The sequence below is a fragment of the Hipposideros armiger genome, unplaced genomic scaffold (assembly GCF_001890085.2).
Source record: "Hipposideros armiger isolate ML-2016 unplaced genomic scaffold, ASM189008v1 scaffold_304, whole genome shotgun sequence".
NCBI classification, from domain to species: Eukaryota; Metazoa; Chordata; class Mammalia; order Chiroptera; family Hipposideridae; genus Hipposideros; species Hipposideros armiger.
In genome coordinates this window covers 1074326-1092654 of record NW_017731654.1, presented here as the reverse complement: position 1 = coordinate 1092654, position 18329 = coordinate 1074326, and the positions used below count along the sequence as shown (strand labels likewise).

General features: G+C 56.4%; 1 protein-coding gene and 1 long non-coding RNA gene across 6 annotated transcripts in view; one reads left to right on the top strand and one right to left on the bottom strand.

Moving 5' to 3' along the window:
- Positions 1 to 2550: 2550 nt before the first annotated feature.
- LOC109391911 (uncharacterized) lies at positions 2551 to 18329 on the bottom strand. 5 transcript variants are annotated; one of them, XR_002125950.1, is made up of 5 exons: positions 11513 to 18329; positions 9428 to 9526; positions 7614 to 9323; positions 6258 to 6337; positions 2551 to 4313 (listed from the first exon to the last, which is right to left on the bottom strand). It is a non-coding gene; the product is annotated as an uncharacterized LOC109391911 (long non-coding RNA). The 5 variants fall into 5 exon arrangements; XR_002125948.1 differs by lacking the exon at positions 2551 to 4313 and having other exon boundaries at positions 5590 to 6337; positions 7614 to 7823; positions 8014 to 9323; XR_002125951.1 differs by lacking the exon at positions 2551 to 4313 and having other exon boundaries at positions 5590 to 6337; positions 7614 to 8110; positions 8690 to 9323.
- The window catches only part of SMTNL2 (smoothelin like 2), a 20533-nt gene continuing 12629 nt past the window's right edge, over positions 10426 to 18329 (top strand). Inside the window, exon 1 of the mRNA XM_019659879.1 lies at positions 10426 to 10932. Within this exon, the coding sequence (XP_019515424.1) occupies positions 10534 to 10932 (399 nt within the window). The 5' untranslated portion in view covers positions 10426 to 10533. The remainder of the gene's footprint in view (positions 10933 to 18329) is intronic.

Here is an 18329-nt window from a genome sequence, read left to right as displayed (position 1 = left end):
GGCCTGCTGTCGCCTGTTGCTGGTTACTGGCTCTGGTAAAGTTCAGCTGCTGATAAAGCCTCCTGCGGTAGGGAGTTGGGTGGGGTGGGGTCCCAGTGAGTCAGCAAGGCAGAGCTGCAAAGCTCAGCAGACCAATCAGATTCAGATTTGGCCTTAAGCATAGGGGGCAGGATCAACACGAGAAAGATGGCGCCAGCCTGCCAGTTGTAAGGGAGCAGTTCCCCACACAGAGAAAATGCAGACTGTCCTCCCCCCGAGGCCAAATGCCTCAGACTGCCCCCTCCCCCAACCCCATATGTCTCCAATGCCCCCTGAGTCACTGTCTTTCTGCTGGAGCCCAGGGTGAGTACTTGTGAGTGAATCTGCGCATGGGCCCTTTCAGAAGATGGCTGAATTTCCCAATGCTTTCCATCCCACCCTGATGGTAGGAATCCCCACCGTTTGTCACAGCCAGATGTGTGGGTCTCCTCTTCCCAGCACCAGTACTCTGGGCTGGGGAGGTTAGTGTGGGGGCTGGGGTCCTTGGTCCTCCAGGGGGAACCTCTGTAGCAGACATATCCCTTCCAATTTTCATCTTCCACATAGAGGTTTGGGCCCAGCCCATTTCGCATCTTTGCCCCTCCTACCAGTCTCAACGTGGCTTCTTCTTTATATCTTCGGTTATAAAACTTCTGTTGAGGGGGCAGCCAGTAAGCTCAGTTGGTTAGAGCGCAGTGCTCATAACACCAAGGCTGCCGGTTCGATCCCCACATGGGCCATTGAGATGCACCCTTCACATCTAGATTGAAACAACTACTTGATTTGGAGCTGATGGGTCTTGGAAAAACACACTGTTCCCCAATAAAAAACAAAACAAAATAAATAAGACTTCTGTTGAGATAGACTTCAGATGGTTCTCCAGGTTGATTGTTCTATAATTTAGTTGTGATTTTGATATGTTCATGGGACGAGGCAAGCACAGCGTTTATCTGCTTTGCCATCTTACTCGTTCTCTAGATAACTCTGATTTCTTTGAGGACTTTAAAGATACCTATTTTAAATTGCTCTAAAACTTGATGATTTTCGGCTATCAGTTTTTCCATTTGCCGGTTTTGCTTGTCTCCTCAGTGCTCTGTGATTTTTGGTTGTGAGGTTATCTGGAGATTCCTCAAAACACAAGGCCGTCTGCTAGTGACCTCAGCGTGGTCTGCACCTGGCTGGTTCCAGACCAGGGTTTTCTTAGAGGGGTCCCACTGTGGGCTCCACTTCATGGGAGCGATGCATTTCTGTGACAGTCCCTTTGAGCTTGGTGGCTCTGCTGAGGGCCCAACTATAACCTTGTGGCTTTGGTTTTTGCCATGATCTTGAAGCGTAGCTGGAGCTGCTTTGCTTTATGTTCACCACCTGGCAGCACAGGTCCTGACACCAAACAGGCTGAGGCCCCAGCCTGGCTTAGCATTTATATTGTAGCCCACACCTTACACAGTAGGCCTGGCTCACTTTCCAGTCCTCAGGGATTGCCTTTCTTTTTAAGAAATCTCTGTTTCTTGTCTACAAACATGCCCCTCTTGTGTTATTTATTTAAAAGATTTTATTGGGGAATTGGGGAAGGGAACACTGTGTTTTTCCAGGACCCATCAGCTCCAAGTCTAGTTGTTGTCCTTCAATCTTAGCTGTGGAGGGCGCAGCTCAGTTCTAAGTCCAGTTGCCGCTTTCAATCTTAGTTGTGGTGGTGATGGTGGTGGTGGCGATGGGCGCAGCCCACCATCCCGTGTGGGAATCAAACTGGCAACCTTGTTGTTAAGAGCATGTGCTCTAACCAACTGAGCCATCCGGCCGCCCGTCATCAGCTCGCGGCTACTCAGCTCAAGGTGCCGTGTTCAATCTTAGTTGCGGGGCGGGGGGCACAGCCCATCATCCCATGCAGGAGTAGAACCGGCAACCTTGTGGTTAAGAGCATGCGCTCTCACCAGCTGAGCTATCCGGCTGCCCGTTGGCAGCTCAGTGGCAGCTTAGCTCCGCACAGTTCCCTGGTCCATGTGGGAATCGAACCGGCAACCCTGTTGCTCAGAGCTCGCGCTCTAATCAACTGTGCCACCCAGTCGGCCCCCTCTTGTGTTATTGATTGCATTTATGTGATTATTAATTTTTAAAAATCTCATGTCTATGTGATTAGAGCAGGAGATGGTTTCAACCATTTTTAACCAGATTAATGTGACTTCTCCACATGTGATGCGGCCGCTGTGAACTAGACATTGTTTCACAAGCAGATCTATAGAAATGCACACACCCAGAACTGTATGTTATTCCTTGACTCGAATTACAGCTACTCACATCAGGCCTGTTTGGACCTGTTGGTGACCAGGATCTGGCTCAGCTTCAGGCAACAGGATAAAAGTGGAACAACTCGCAGTGTGTGAGAGTCAAGTTCGAAGCATGTATGCATATTCATTAAATACACACACACACACATCACTATCTGCCAGATATAATGGCCTTTGTAAGGGCCTTACAAACATGAACTAATTTGAAACAATCCTAGGACACAGATACTATTATTATATTCCCCATTTTACAGATAAGACAACTGAGGTACAAGGAGTGGTGAGCCATGACTGAGATTTGGAGTCCTGTGCTCTTAGTCACGCCCCTATACTCTGTGTGTGTGTGTGTGTGTGTGTGTGTGTGTGTGTGTGTGCGCTTGCACGCTAGTTTGTACATGGGGATGGGGGCATGAAGTCAAACACTGGCTGTGGCATGACTTTCCATAGCTTGCAGTGGAATAAGGAAGGACAGGAGTGGCAGACTCAGGGACCTGGCCCACTGACATGGGCCTCCTGCCCCAGACCAGCTCTGCCCACTTCCTCCCTGCCTGCTCACATGACCTAGGTCTGGCTCAGACATAGCAGCCTGAGGCTACCAAGGGGGCCTGGCTGCAACAGGGGCCATGGGTTCTGTTCTCTCCCATTCTCTCCCACTCCTGTTCCACCACTGGGAAACATCTTTTCACTGTAGACTGTAGGGAACAGGGGCTGGAGAGTGGGAAGCATGTGAGACAGCTCCTCCTGAGAAGAAAGGGCTGACTCACCACTCCGTTATTCTTCATATCTAAGGAGATACAGAGAGATGGAAAGAGACCGGGATACAAGGATCAAGGGGATCAAAAAATGCAGAGAAATGTGGAGAGCTGAGACAGAAAGGTGCAATGACGGAAAAACAGACGCAACGACTGGGAGACAGAGGAAGATGGATCCGGAGGGTGTCCGAGATGGAAGCCACTGAGAGATGGGGCAGGGAGTGATTCAAAACTGACATGGAGGGTGAAGCGGAAGGAGCGGAGCCCCTGGGGCCTGGGGGGCTTGGAGTCCTTGGGGAGTCTGGAACAGAAGGGCCTGGAGCCAGGGGTTCCCTACCTACCTGTGTGGCCCTTTATCTGAGGGAAGGGCTGGGTCTGAGGCTGGAGTAAGTGTGTGTATGTGTGTCCAGTCTCATCCCTGGGCTGCTGGCCTGGTGTCCCTGGATCTGGGAACAGGTGCCTTGCCTCTGTGTGCCCTCCTCCTGAACGGGGCCAACTGGCCCAACACCCCCACCTCCCCCACCAGTTTCAGGTTCCAGGCTGTTCCCTGGGGGAACTTTGATCTGGAAAGAATGAGTGACCGATCTGGCCGCTTCCCAGGGCCAAGCCATGTCACCGTGCCCTGGCCTGGGCTGCCCCGCTGCCTTCCCGCCCACTGGGACACCAGGTAGTTAGTAACTCTGGGGTTCAGGAGACACAGAAGAGGTCTTTTCTACTTTCCTTCCCTGGCTTGTTCTCTCCACCTCTGTTCACTAGTCCATCACTAGTTCATGCACTCATTCGTTCAGCACTTCTCCCCCTTCATTCACTCATTCAATAAGCATCGGCTGATAAAGCTGGGGACGGGGCGATGGGGCGGAGGGATGAGTGAGATAGGCTCCTGCCCCTTCTTGACCCCTTAGCCTGAGGGTGATGGGAAACTTCACAGACACCCTAAACAGAGATCTCTGCTCAAGAGGGCACAAGCCCCACATTGGAGGAGGAAGATAAGGGCAGGAGGAATATACGTATTCTAATGGTCATGGTGGGGCCGCGAGTGGCGGCGAGGGGTGGTGACAGCTTCATCAGGAACGGCTTCGCAGAGGAGGCAGCACTAACACTGGGCTCTGAAGAGATGAAGAATGAGCAGGAACTTGACAGATGGGATGGCTAGTGCGAGGGACGCTTCAGGCCGTGGTGCCAGGGTAGGCAAAATTGCAGAAGTGTGAGTTTTGTGCATTTTGCTGGAAGGACCTTGAGTGCACCCTCAGGCATCCCCCTGTCGGTGGAGGGGATCCGTGGATCAGAGGGACCATTTTGTTAGAGAAAGGCGACTCTGGGTGCTGGCAGAGGAGGTGGCAGCCTGGGGGGCCCAGATGCTGGTCTCTGCCCTTCCCAAGCCTTCCCAAGGAAGGGCTGGTCCCCCTGAGACCTCCTGTACAAGCCTCCAGCCCCCGTGCTTTTGAGGAAGCCCAGCTTGTCTTTGGACTGCAAAAGGCTCCAGCAGGCCCCTGGACCAGGCCTCCGCTCAACCCCCACCTCAGCCTGGCCTCCCCGCCCCCACTGCTCACTCTGAGTGACCAGGCCTTTTGCTAGGCTGAAAGCAGACACTGCCCAGCCTGTGGGGGCCCCTGGGGAAGGCCCGGTGAGCCATAGCCCTGGAGCTCTGGCTCCTCTTGTCCTGGAGGCCACTGAGCCAGGCCCTATAAATAGCCCAGGAACGGGGAGGGGAGGTAGGCCAGGCAGGGCTGGAGGGGCCAGGCCTTTGGGTGGGCAGCTGTGGAGGAGCTGGGGAAAGGGAGAAGGAGCCCAGAGTTCGAGCCCAGTTCTGCCCCCAGATGACTGCTTGCTCCTCTGGGTCTCAGAGTCCTCCGTGCTGAGGCAGCCAGGCTGGGCAGGGCAGAGACAGCCTCCATGCAGGGACTGTTGTTATAAGAGGAGGGGCCTGTCCTCCTTCCTTCCATCTCTGGGCGGGTTTCCGGAGGCCCAAAGGTCAGGATATTAGCTGTAAGGGCCCCGGGCTGGGCCTGTCCTACCCCAGAGACCACTTCCCTAATCTCCAGTGGCTTTGGCGGAGTACATGCTCTTCCCGGACTTGAGTCTCCCCACTTGGCTCTGCAGATCCCAGGGTGGGGGTGGGGGGTTGGGGTGAGTCAGTGGAGGCCATAGGGCCAGGGCTTAGGGGCTGGGACCTGAGGCGGAGGATCCTGGAAATGGAAAATATGAGCCCAACAGCCTTATCTGGGCTGGAAGCAGCTGTCTCCACTCCACACCCTGTGTAGCCCCCACCTCGGCGGGGAGGACCACAGGCTCCTCCATGCAGGGATGCGTGCTGTTTGCTCTCTGGGTAGCCTGGGCCTCAGCAGAGGCCTGTGGGAAATTGCTCCTTCACTGGGCCTAACGGGGCCCAACGTTGGTCCAGGAGGGAGGAAAGTCTGCTCTCTATTACTACCTCCTCAGATCAGGGCCACCGTTAGAATTGTATATGCAAGAGTCTCTGCAGAGCACCTTCAAGAAACAGACTTCTAGGTTTGGTTAAAGAGTCAGCAAGAAATGGGGCATGTGACACGCATGGTCATACTCACACATATACTCATGATCACACAACGATACCACGCTCACACAGACATCTGACATATGTAAGCACGTGCAGACACATGACACACATGTTCAGGCATGCGTGTGGTATCAGCAGCATAGGACACATCCTGATGTCTATGTTGACATGTGTACTACAGGCATGCGTACATATGAGTGTTCATAAACACATTCACCATCTACGAGCAAATGCATAAAAATCCATTCTAGAAACACGGGTGCTTGCAAATGTGCACACGCCCCACATGCCACATATGTGTGCAGGTCTTAGAGACTGTGATTCCCATGTCTTTCTTCTTCACAGACATACCCAGACATGTATGTGCAAGCATGATACATGCACAGACACGCCCTCAGATACATGGGGAAAAGATGAACACTACAAGTTTACATGTGTGTCCGGCACAGTGTCCCTGAGATGGAGGGATGGAGTTTAAAGAAGGGCTTGGTAGAGGGGAGTGGGAGTGACCCAGGGGCAGGAGTCTCTTCCCGACCTTGCAGGGGCCTCGGGGTCCCAGGATGGGCCTCAGTGGCTCCACTTGAGGCAGGCAGAGCTGTGAGGCGGAGCCCCAGGTGCCCCTCACTGGGGTGGAGATGAGGCCTGGGGACTCCAGCACTTGCTCACCCCAGGGCTTCTGCTGCACAGCCTGCACCACACTCGTGCCTCCCGGCTTAGCACTCTTCTTGGCTCCCGAACCCAGCAACCTGGCAGGAAAAGATAAACACAAGCTCTGTGTCCCCACCCCTATGGATCTCATAACAAGGCAACAGTTTCTAGGGCAGGGGCTGGATTTCAGAATTTGGGAGGAGGAGTGGGGGATGGTATGTTTGCCAGGGGGTCTAGTGTTGGAGTGTACTTCTCTGTTGAGTCCTTGTTAGTTTGTTCCCTCTGGGTGCCTGACTATGACAAGTGGGGTGTGGCTGCTTTCATGCACCTTTCCAGTTATGAAGCCTGACTTGCCAGGCCCCTTAGTAGCCCCATCAAGCTGAGGGCTGCACGGACAGTGTGGCACGCCCAATTAGGGCCTGACCGATAATGGCTCTGGTCTGGCCCATGACACTCCAACCTGGGCCCTTCCCGGCAGAGCGGCTTGAAAGACTGAGGTGACCAGTAAGGTAAGCAGCTGCCTTTGACCTAGCACAAAGGCTGATGTGACCTTGGAGACAAGCTCTGTGTAGCATCTATGAGCCCCCCATGGCTCACTATGCCATCTAATGTACCCTCTCTGTGACCTGTCTTAGTGAGTGGTACCCCCATAGCCCCCACACACCCAAGCCAGCATTTGGGACACACCCTTGCATCTCCCCTCTGTCTCTCCTCTCTCTTCCCATTGTCCATCCATCCAGCAGTCCTGTTGGTGCCACTGGCTCTCCAATGGTCCCCTTTCCCCAGGCATTCAATCACCCAGTATGTATTGAGCACTTTCTGAAGCTAGCATTGGGGTAGAAGAACAGTTGAGACAGACAGCCCCTGATCTCCAAGGATGGGGTCTGACGATGTGCATGCAGATGTGTGTATGCACTGCACCCATGCATATGGACCCATTGTGGAGGGCCGCGGGCGGAGGGCGGTAACAGGCAGGTGGGCAGAGGACTGCAGAGGACTGAACCATCTCCCTTCTTATGACCTTTCCTCACCCTGTAATCCCTATGTGTGTTCTCAGGACCTGAGGTGTCTGAGGAGAGGGTGGGACCTTCAGGACAGAGGACTGGAGGCGGGCGGGTTTTGGGAGACGGGCTGGGCTAGAGGTGGAGAAGTGGGAGTCATCAGCACGGATGTGGGTGGGTGACACTCCCCCTGAGAGGGCCTGTGGGTGAAAGGGAACAAGCCCAGCTTAGCACCCTGGGAAGTACCGTGGTTCAGGGATGAGTGAAAAAGAGTCACTCAGGAAGTTCCCCAGGGAGAAAAAAGCAAGAAGGCGGGAAGGGAGTCTGGAGAGAGATGAGGAGCAATTCTAGGGGCGTGGAGCCTCCAACTAACCTGGGAGCAGTGAGGAGCTGCCCACTGAATTTGACTGTTGCCCCAGGAGGTGCGCTGGGACCAGCACACAAGGAGTGTCTCAAATCTGGGGCTGGGACCTGGGGTTCCAGTCCTGTCTTTGTATGCCTTGCGATGTAGCCTGGGGCCAGTTCCTGTCCCTCTCAGGGCCTCCATTTCCCCATCTCAGGTCCATGATTTCCTGGTTTTGGTCTGGCAAAGATTTGATCTCATGAGGGGACTGACAGGGGGGCTCAGGAAGGTTTGTCCCACATCCTGCTTCAAGCTTAGAACCAGAGCAGATCAGGGACCAGCAGGCTGCGGAGGGGTCAGAGCCAGGTGAAGGGGGGGCTGGGAGGGCAGGCGCCAGAGACCCCAGGACTCTGTGGGAGGTCAGCCTCACCAGCGCACTGACATCAGAGCTGGTGAATGTGGAGGGAGCTCAGCCAGGTTCATCAGCCCTTACCTCCCTCACAGCCTGGTACTGGGCAGGAGCTGAACTGGAGGAGGGCGAGAGGAGGGTCCTGGAGCTGAGGCAGCTTCCCTCCACCTGGCCATGGTGCCAGCTCTTGGGCGGCGCTGGTCTTCAAACCCACCCCACTCCAGAATCACCTCCTATCCCCCTCCTGCCTTCCATGCCTGCCCCTCTGCCCCTCTGCTCCTCTTCCTCACGCTCCTGGTTCATGTCTCCTTACCTCCTAGGCTCATCTCCAGCTACTGACTCAGTGGTCTGACTGCTGAGGGAGAGGAGCCAGGGGGGTGGTTTGATTCTTGTACCGTCTGCCTTCCTAGGACCCACAGAGAACCCCATCTCTGCCCTCGACAGAGTCCCTACTTCAGCTGCAGATGGAGCCCTGTCCTGCCCTGTCCTGCCCCCAAGCAGCCCCTCCCAGGTATTCTCATGATGGAGCAAAACAGTCCAGATAACCTACATGAGGTAGGAGAATGTGGATGGATCCCAGGCAGCCAGTCTCTACAGTCTCTCACTTCTTTCTCACTATTAAGATTCCCACCCCCAGACCCGGCCAGCCTTCCTTCCTCTGGGTGAGAGGCAAAGCTGAATCCCTGCCACCCCCCACCTATGCTGCTGGTCCAGGCACATGCCCAGGTGCACATTGGCTGTAGGACCAGGGGTCAAGCTGTCCAGTTCCTTCTAAGACTTTCCCCCATGGTCCTTCCTTGGGTCCTGCAAAGGAAGGGACTGGGCTTTTCTGGCTGTGATCAGGGCTTCTGAACTCCAGGCTCCCATGCTCAGACCTGTAGGGGGCTACAGGTGCCATCTGGGGTGGAAGCTGCAGCAGCAGTGTCTCTCACGGTCTCTATCAAAGATTTTACCCAAAGAAAGAATGCAGGGAGCGGTTTGGCTCACCCTGTCCAGACAGCTACTTGGAACACACACACGCACACACACATGCAACATGCACGCCTTTTGGCACTTGACTTTCTCATGAAATAATTGCTGGAAGGCTGTTTGGATTAGGTAACCCAGCATTCCTTCCTGTCCCCATGGTGGAGGGGGAAGGGGGGTCAGCACTCAGCATCTGTTATACTGATCCAGCTCCTTTGGGGCAGTGCAGGCCAGCCCAGGAGGTCTGTGGCTCCAAACATCGTTGGAAGCCTAAGGTGACAGGAACAAGCCTTTCAGATCTCTCATTCCTGCAGTCATCTGGCTGTGCCTTCCCAGCCACAGGGCCTCCTTCAGGTGGGCCAGGCCTGGGAAGGAAAAGGCTAATCAGGAAAGGTTTTTTTGCACAGAGAAGGATGGGATGTACCCATTTTTAAGTCAGTTTTACAATACGGTATACATGGAAACTTACAGTATCTTTGCCCATCATCCTATCATCCTGAAGGAATAACCGTTTCCACTCCTCCCGTTCTTGTGATGATTCGAGGTGGGCGTTAGAAAGGAGGAATATCTGGGCTCAGGAATAAAAAAAGCGTTGAGAGGGAATAGAGGTGAGAGCCTCGCCTGTGGATAGAAGCTCGTGAGGGAGACTCTGATGGAGGGAGGGGCTGATTAGTCCCAAAATCACCATCCCAGGATTTGGAGATTAGGCCCTAAGCACACCCTTTCCTCTCTGTCTGACCTCAGCCTCTCTTCATCTAACAGGAGTCACTTGATGAGCCTGAAGCATCTATTGAATTGGCTGGAGGGCACGAAGATAGAGCTGCACAGAATGGGTCTGGGGGGAAAAGCGCAAAACTGCAGAGGCAGGGAGGGAACCTCACCATCTGTCTCCTTCTCGCTTAGGTCTTATAACAGGTACAAGAAAATCCAGGTGAAGGTCCCACAGGTGAGAGGGACAGGTGCTCGTGGGAGGACAGTGTCTGGCACAGGGTGAGGGTCATGGGACAGTTCTGGGGACTGCTGCTGCTATTCTCAGGTCTCCCTGAGTAGTGGGTAAGTCCCCATCCCCAGGAGGACACCGGCCCTGCGGGTGAGAGCGCCTAGTGAATGCGTAACCCGCGTCTGTGGTTCTCAAAGTAAAATCCACTTAGGGGTCAAGGCTTTCTTCCGGTGGGCCCGCAGCCCCTCCCCTAGGCCGCACGTCTCTTCTTGTGGGTCAAGGGGGCTGGGACTCAGCACTGCCCCGTTGGCTAGCAACCCCAGAACCCGGGGCGGAGAGGCGGGGTGAGCTCTTCTCCTTCGGCACCTCGGACGGCCCGCACCCCGCACCTTGCCGCGGGTCTCCAGGGGGGCGGGGTGTCACCAAGATGGCCCCGCCTCCGAGGCCCCGCCCCCGCGTGGCGCCCAGTCCCTGGACTCGCGGGTACGCCCCGCCCTGTGCCCGCCTCTCCCACCGCCTCTCCCACCGCCCCTCCGGCGAGCCCAGCTGGGGAAGGCCAGTCGAGGCCCGGAGCTGCCGAGCTTGGTTTCTGTCGCTGCCAGGCCCGCTCTTAGTCCAGTGCAACCCGCTCCGCCATGGAGCCGGCCCCCGACGCCGCGGAGGCGTGCACGGTGCGCGAGGCTCTGGGCCGCTACGAAGCGGCGCTGGAGGGCGCGGTGCGCGCACTGCACGAGGACATGCAGGGGCTGCAGCGCGGTGTGGAGCGGCGCGTGGCCGAGGCGCTGCGCCTGGCCGGCCCGCTGGCGCGCACGGTGGCCGAGCTGCAGCGCGACAACCAGAGGCTGCAGGCGCAGCTCGAGCGTTTGACGCGCCAGGTGGAAGCGCTGGGTTTGGCGACAGGGCTGTCTCCTGCGCCCGGTACACCAGGCACGCCCAGCCCTCCGCCTGCTCCCGGTGTTCCGGACCGTGCGCCCCGCCTGGGCACCGCACGCTTCGCCAGCCATGCCACCTTCTCGCTGTCCGGCCGCAGCCAGGTAACCCTGGGAGAGCGTGTGCGTGCGCGTGCGCTGGGGGAGTGGGGCTCTGCAGGTGCCGCCCTGCCACCCCAAGTGCATAAGTCTGCTGGGTGGGGGTGGGTGGTGGATGGAGGGAACCTCTGTCTCCACCCGCCACTAAGATTCGGTGGTGTGAGTCCCGCCGCTACTCTGGAGTTGGAGAAGGCCGAGAAGCACTGTCTTAGCCGGCCCACTGCACCTGTCTCGGGCCCCCTCCCTTCTTTGGAGCCTGGCCCTGTTTGCTCCGATGTATGTCTCCCTCTCCCCGCTGTCCCATGACACTAAGGGCTTGGACCTGGAGGTCTGGCCCCTGACCGTTCTACACCGCTCGGGGCCTCGCTGGGGTGTTGCAATGGTCAGCACCCGCTACCCACCCCCCTCCATTCACGCGCCTTCGCTTCCCTCCTCTCCCCCCACGTTGCCGCTTCACTGAGGCCTGACGGTTCTGGTTATCAATTAACCCAGATTGAGAGCTCAAGCCCCTGTGTGCGGGGAGGAGGACGCCATCTGGTCGGGTGCAGCCTTTGCGAACTCGCATTGCAGGGGGTAAATCCCTTACCGTGAGGGTAGAGACGGAAACCAGCCTTGAGCAGTCTGTAGATTCCTGGGCTCAGTGGCTGGCTAGAAGCCAAATTGCGTGGGGGAGGGGCGGAGGCCCGTGTGGACAGGTCACTACCCTGAGCACGGGGCCTCTTGGAGTGGCTAGTTAGAATGTTTTTATGGTGTGTGCAGTGGCCGTTAGGTGGGATTTTCCACCCTGCTCAGGCATGTGCTCTGGGGTTGGGTTTCCAAGGTCTTGTCTGAGTAGTCTGCACCTGCTGCCCCTCCTTGGTTCAATCCATCAGGCACTCGGGTCTCCTGTGTGCACCTCAGGGAGCCAGGGGGAAGAGGATCAGATTAGCCCTTGCCCCTGGAGGTCCTAGTCTGGGTGGGAGATGGCCCTAGATGGAGCAGTATCAATAGTGCAGGCAGCCAGAGCAGATGTTCTGCTCCAAACACCATCAGCCCTTCCCAGTGGGTGTCCCAGGAAGACTTTGTGTTGAAGGTTCAGGGCTTGCTGCTGCTGCTGCTGTAGATAGGGGTGCTGTGGGGAGCTGTGCATGCAGCCTCAGAAAGAGTAAAAGGACTCCCTGGCCATAGGGGAGCTGGGTGGGTATGAGAGTGGAGGGGCAAGTTGTGAAGGCCCCTTGGATGCTGGGCTTGGGAGCTGGGCTTTGCCCCAGGACACGAAAGGTACTTAAACATGTGCTGGTGGCAGAGCCCCCGGCTGACCCAGTGCTCCGTGTGAAGTAGCATGTAATTCTCCCCTATGAGCATGGACACTACATGTCCATGGTATAAAGTCACCACTGTGGGCTCACACATGCCTAATAAACTGTGTCATCGGCTGTTTCTGAGGTTTTATTTTAACATGCGTTTATTTGCTGCTTGTCTGCTCATGGAAGCAGCTGCCCAAGTCGTAACAAAAATACTCCCAGTCATATGCGTATAAATACATCCATGTACATGCATACGTGTACATATATGAAAGGATTCTCTCCAGCCATCTAATTTTTTTCCATGGGAGTTGGCCATGATCACCTGAGGTGAGCTAGTCCTCTTGCCTATGGGGGTGGTGGGTGAGGGGCGCTGGACAGGGGAGGGACAGGGTCCTCCTTGTATCTAGCAAGCTCCCTCAAGGATGGATGGGGCGAGTTGGAGGGTGGCTGGAGACAGGCTAACTTAACTGTGATGGCTCAAGGAGAGAGGATGGTCATAGCTGGGGCAGTGGTGGGTGGCTGGAGGGCTGGGCTGCCTTGGAGCTGGGCCTCAGAGGGGGCATCAGCAGGATGAGATAGTCTTTGGATGTGAGCAGGGGGACAGAGAGCGCAGCCCTGCCTGGGGAACTACTGGGTCACACATCTGGTGGAGATCCTGGGTTTTGTTTGGGTCGGGTTGAGTGTGAGGGGCTGTGGGACATCCAGGGTGAAGCTGTCCCAGAGCAGGTGGAGTCACGGATCTGGTGCACCGAGAGTGGTTAAGGCCGCAGCTTAGGGAGACAACAGAGCAGAGCTGGTAGTTGAAGCCCTGGCGTGGGCGAGGTCTTCAGGGCATTTGTGCAGAAGGAGAGGGTGGGCAGACGTCCTGGGCAGAGGCAGAGTTGCTGCCAGGGAGCTGGAAGGCCCTGGAGAGCCCACTCTTAGAAATGGAGAGAGGAGAGCCTCCTGGAAGAAGAGGCTGGAGGTCGGCAGGGATGCTGTAGTGGCTGGAGGAAGAGCATGGAGACACAGTTGGGGAGTAGGTTGTGGACTTCAGAAGGGCCTCGGGTGAGATGGCATGGCAGGCATAGCTGAGGACTGTGGGTGCAGGATGGTCAGGGGCTCCAGTGGGGTCAGAGGCTCGCTTCCTGGGCTTGAGGCAGCTTCCCCCCACCTGACTAGAAGCACACAGGTCCCCATTTCTCTTGTAGCCCACCTCTCAGGAGTGCTGACACAGGCGCCCAGTGGTTTCTGGCAGTGAGGGGGGGCTGCGTGGAGCCATCCATCCACATGTTCCTGCTTATGTGCTATGACCAGCAGCATGTGATTGGGCGCTTGGTCATGAACAGGGAGTCAGGGCTCCAGGGCAAGACTGGACAGGGTCACGGCAGAGGGCCGGGGCTGCTGCTTCCCTGGCCTCTCAAACCCCCACGTCTATGTTGTGGGGGAGGGGAGTGGTCTGGGTGTGAGGGTCTCATCGCACACGCTAGCCTGGGGTGGCTGTGGTCAGGCATTGTGGAGGCTGGTGTTACACCGCCCCCCTGTAATAAGCAGTGAGATTGGGAGACACTTTTGCATCCTGTTTCAAAGTGGGGACTGTAGGAATTCGAGGGGGGGTCTTATTCAGCATATAAATGTGCCCTGAACTCAATGCAGAAAGGGTTGATCAAGTAATCCACTCTGAGTACACAAATCTTGACCTTGCTAAGGACCTTGCATATCTGGCTAAGACAGGTCCAATGGGAGAGCCAGGTAGTAAGGAAACAGAGTAGCCAGGGAGGCCCCAGGAGGAGGAAGAGGGCAGGAGGGCAGGGCAGTGGGAGTAACCAGGGAGGACTCCCTGTAGGAGGCCGTGGAGCAGACAGCAGCTGGTTTAGGCACTTTTGCTTTGAGGCCTTGGGGGCATCTCTTCCCAGCTGGACCTCCGTTTCCTTGTATCTAAACCAAGGGGGATTGGCACAGACCAGTTGGGCCTCTTGCACTGAGCGGGCTGGGTAGTTACAGCAGTGACATCAGCCCAATCTGTTCATAAAAGTGTCCACAGAGCCTCAACTGTGGTCTGGCGGGCGGAAAGAGCCGGCCGGGGGCCTGCAGTAGATGGCAGCAGCCTGAGGCCAGGCCAGGCCCTGGAGCCTGGGTCACAGTTGTTCCCTGAAAATGCCTTCGGCTGAGCTGGAGCCTCTGGGTCTCCATGGTCAAGGCAGTGGAGTCCCTCAGGAACTATTGCCAGGAGCGTGGTGTCAGGCCCGGCCATGAAAGAAACCAGACTCGCCTTATCTGCCTTCCTTTCCCAGACACACTGTGTGATAAGGGAGTTAAATGATTTAGGGAGAAGTTTGAATTGAGTCTTTAAAGCTGTGGTGTGAGTGAGGAGGAGGGCGGGGCATCCCTGTGTTAACCGGCTTAGGATGGGGGTTCTGGCCATGTGGGCTGTGCTGGGCACACGCATGGGCTCCCGTGTCCACACACGAGCCCGTATGGGATCAGGTAGCACTGAGAGTGTCATTATTCCTGCCCTCACAAAAGTATTTATAAACATCCCCAGTGAGAGGGTCCCTGAAATCAGATTTATAGCTACCCCTACCTTTCCCCCTAACATTTCCCAGGCCAGGGCTCCCTCATCGGAGCCTCCCCTTCTTAAAACAAAGCCCAGACAGGGATCTTGGAGGTGCTAGAGTCAGATCCACAGGACCAGTTCCCGTCCCCAGGGCTCTCCAGGGATTTCTGCCCAGCACACAGAGGTCCCTCCCTGCTTCTCTTCCCTGTGGCCGAGGCAGGCTGCCCTCCACCAAAGGAAAACCATGGTCGAGTAGGGTGGCTAACCACTCACACCTGGCTTCTTCCCCCTCGAGGGGCGTGCCAGGACTTACCCTGCCCCAGGTCCTGAGAGACAAGTTTGTCTTGAATTGTCCCCTCTGCCCTCTGGAAGGCCAGAGCGCTTTGTGGGCAGAGCCCTGGGTTGGAGTAGGAGGCTTGAGTCCCAAAACTAGACTCTGCTAGTGCCTTTAGTCTAGGTGTAAGGTTAGGGGTGTGACCCTCCACACTGGGCTTGTGTGATGATGGGTTGGAAGGTGGCCTCCAAATAGCCCCTTGGCCTGAGATGTGGACAGAGCCCTTTCCCTGGGTGAGGAGTGGCTCCAGTCTCGGGATGGAGGAGTGAGAGCAGGGGAACCTGGGAGTTAGGGCTCAGCCCTCACCCGGCTGCAGTCCAGGCTCCCAGCATGAGTCCCCCCTATCCCCTTCCCCTCTGCTCTGCCAAGACCCCTTGGCAGGAATCTTCCTGGTCCAGAACCTCCTTGTCTGGTTGTAGCGTCTGGTCCCCTGGGGCATTATGGGAGGTGTGGGCCTGCAACGTGCAGGGGCAAGCGTGTCTGTGGGCCCCCCCCCCAGAAACCTACATTCCTGGGGAAATGGTTTTGCCATCAGCCTGTCCCTCCAGGCCCCTGCCTGGACCTGTGGAACCTGTTGGACCAGAGCAGGGTGGGTGGGGGGGACATGGAGACCCCAGAGCTGGGTGGAACCTGGTGATAGGTGGGGGCTGGGGTTCAGGATGGACTGGTTGTTTCTCCACCGCCTGCCGAGTTGGCTTCAAGCAAGCAATGCCCTCCCCACTCTGGGGTGCCAGGAGATGCCCCCCACCCTTCTCCATTGTTCCTGTGAGTAGGTCTGGCTCCTCCCCCTCTGTGCTCCTGAATCTGAAGTTGAGGGGTCACCTCCTGTCCAAGGCCAGGCTCTGAGTCCTTCCCCAGAGACCCCGCCTCACAGAGGGTCCCCTCACCTTGCTGGAGCCTTTCTCTCAGCCTATAAATGTTGTCCTACCCCTTCCATCCGGAAGAACCCCTCAAACCCCTATTCCCCTCTCCCTTCATGGCTAAAGTTACTGTGTGGTCTCCATTTCTCCCGGGCTTGTCCCCCAGGCCATCTCCTGTCCCGTACCTATGCCTCTGATTCAGTTCCTAAACCGTCACAAGTGACCTCTTTTTTGCTAAACCCAAGCGGATGCATTTTAGATCTCATCTTGACCTTCTTTTCCTTGACCTGAGGCCACCTTTGGACGCTGCTGACACACCTGGCTTCTGGATACACTTCCACCTGCCTTTCTCAACAACCTTCTGGTTTTCTTCCTACCGGCCTGGCTGCTCCTTCTTCTCATCTGCAGATGCCCCCTCTTCCCCTCAAATGTGGTGCCTCATCCCCGGCCCTGTCACCCCGGAGCCAGCTCTTCCTCTTCTGTGCTTCAGATACAAGACTCCTGTTTCTCCGTCGCTTGTCTGTCTTTCCTCCTAAACTTCACACTCAAATATCCAGCTACTTCCTGGCCTCAGCTCCCTGATGGCCCAGAGCACCTTACCCTAGTCGTGTCCCAAACTGAAGTCCTTGTTTCCCCAGCAATGCCCCCTCCCTTCCTAGCCACTTCATTCAGGCCTGAAGCCCAGACTTGGGAGAGGCCTGGGTCCTCCTCTCGCTCCACATCCACTCACTCTCCCCAAAGCTCTGAGTCCGTCTTGCCGCCCTTCAACCTCTCTCTGCCCCATCCATCTTTCCTTCCCACATCCCCACCTGGGACTAGTGAGGTGGCCGGCCATCTGGTTTCCCCAGTCCATGCCACTCTCTCACTGGCTTCTGAAGGGTGTTCCTAAAACACAGAGCTGATGACCTTCAACTCCTTTTGGTCCACAGAGCCAACTCCAAGTTCTCAGGGCGGCACCTTGGGCTGCACAGGGCTTCTGCACCCACCAGATCAGTATGCTTTGTGCCCTGATGTCTGTCAACTTTTTCAGACATTAGTCACTCTGCTGGGAATGGCCTCTTCTCCTTGTCCACCTGGCTGGCTCTAGATTTGGCTCAAGCACTCCTGCCTCTGGGAAGCTCTTCCTGACCCACTGGGCTGGATGAAGTCTGTCTTAGGCACACCCTCAGGCTGCCTTGGTGCCATCTGCTCGAGGTTCTGGTTCCCCCACCAGCCTGACTCCTCCATGGCAGGGTGGCCACCTCTTGCACTGGTTGCAGAAGTAGCTGAGCCATCTGGGACCAGGGATGGGTTTTTGTCACCTGGGAACCTTATAGACAAGGGGGCCAGCCTGGAGGCATCTAGGGGGAGGTGTAGCCAACCTCTCAAGCCATCCATTATGAGTTCTTAGTAGAACCCCTGGTAGGGTTCTGCCTCAGTCCCCTCTTGCTAACAGACCCCAGCAGCCTTACAAATACTCTGAGCCCTTCACACCTCTCTCACTGTGTGAAGGGCAAGACCATGGTTTAGGAGAATGTCTTTCCTGGCCACAAGTCTTGGCTTTTTCTCACTGTGTAAGCTTGGACTGTGCACACCCCCTCTCTGAGCCCTTGAGTCCCATCTGTAAAATGGGGCTGATAGCACCTCCCTGGGAGGACAGAAGCAAGTAGGTATAAGTGGCATGCCCCCAAAAAGGGCCTGAAACTTGGTTGATGCTCAAATGGTACTTGCGTAGCCTGCTCCCATATCCAAAACAAAAAAACTGAAACTCAGAGCGGGCATGGCCTGACCCATCCTGACTGTGGCCGGCAGCACAGTCAGGATGCCAGGCTCCCCCATTGGTTCTTGGTCTTGGCTCTTTCTCTACGCCCCTTCTCCACGGCTGCATCCTAGAGTGGATGGAGGGGCCACATCCTGTGCTTTGGACATCTGGGCAAATCTTGTGACCCTGCATCCAATGAAGAGGCCGCGGCATGAGGGCTCCGGGGCCCATTGTTGGCTCAGAAGAACCTTACGTATGTCTCTGGGTTTCGGCTATTCCCACACAGGCAGCCACACCAGTCTGCCACCTGGAATGAGCCGGAGCCAGGCTCTCCAGACCCCGGCCATCTGGTCCAGCCTGGGGGAGGGGTGTGGCCACCTTGAACACTCCTTTCGAACCCTAGCATTTTTGGCTCTGGATGAGTTCAGCAGAGGCACTTGCCTACAGGATCCCAGGGGCTCAGCAGCTGGGGCTGGGTCCTCCCCGGCTTGCTGTGTCTCCGTGGCCCATCACAGTATGTCCTGGGGGCCGTCTCTCTCCCACGTGGGTGTTGTTTGCCCTGCTAGAACCGTGAGGGGCTCTGGGGAGTGGTTTTGGGGGTAGGCAGCCAGCTCTGGCTCACGGGGCCTCCACGCTGTTTGTATCT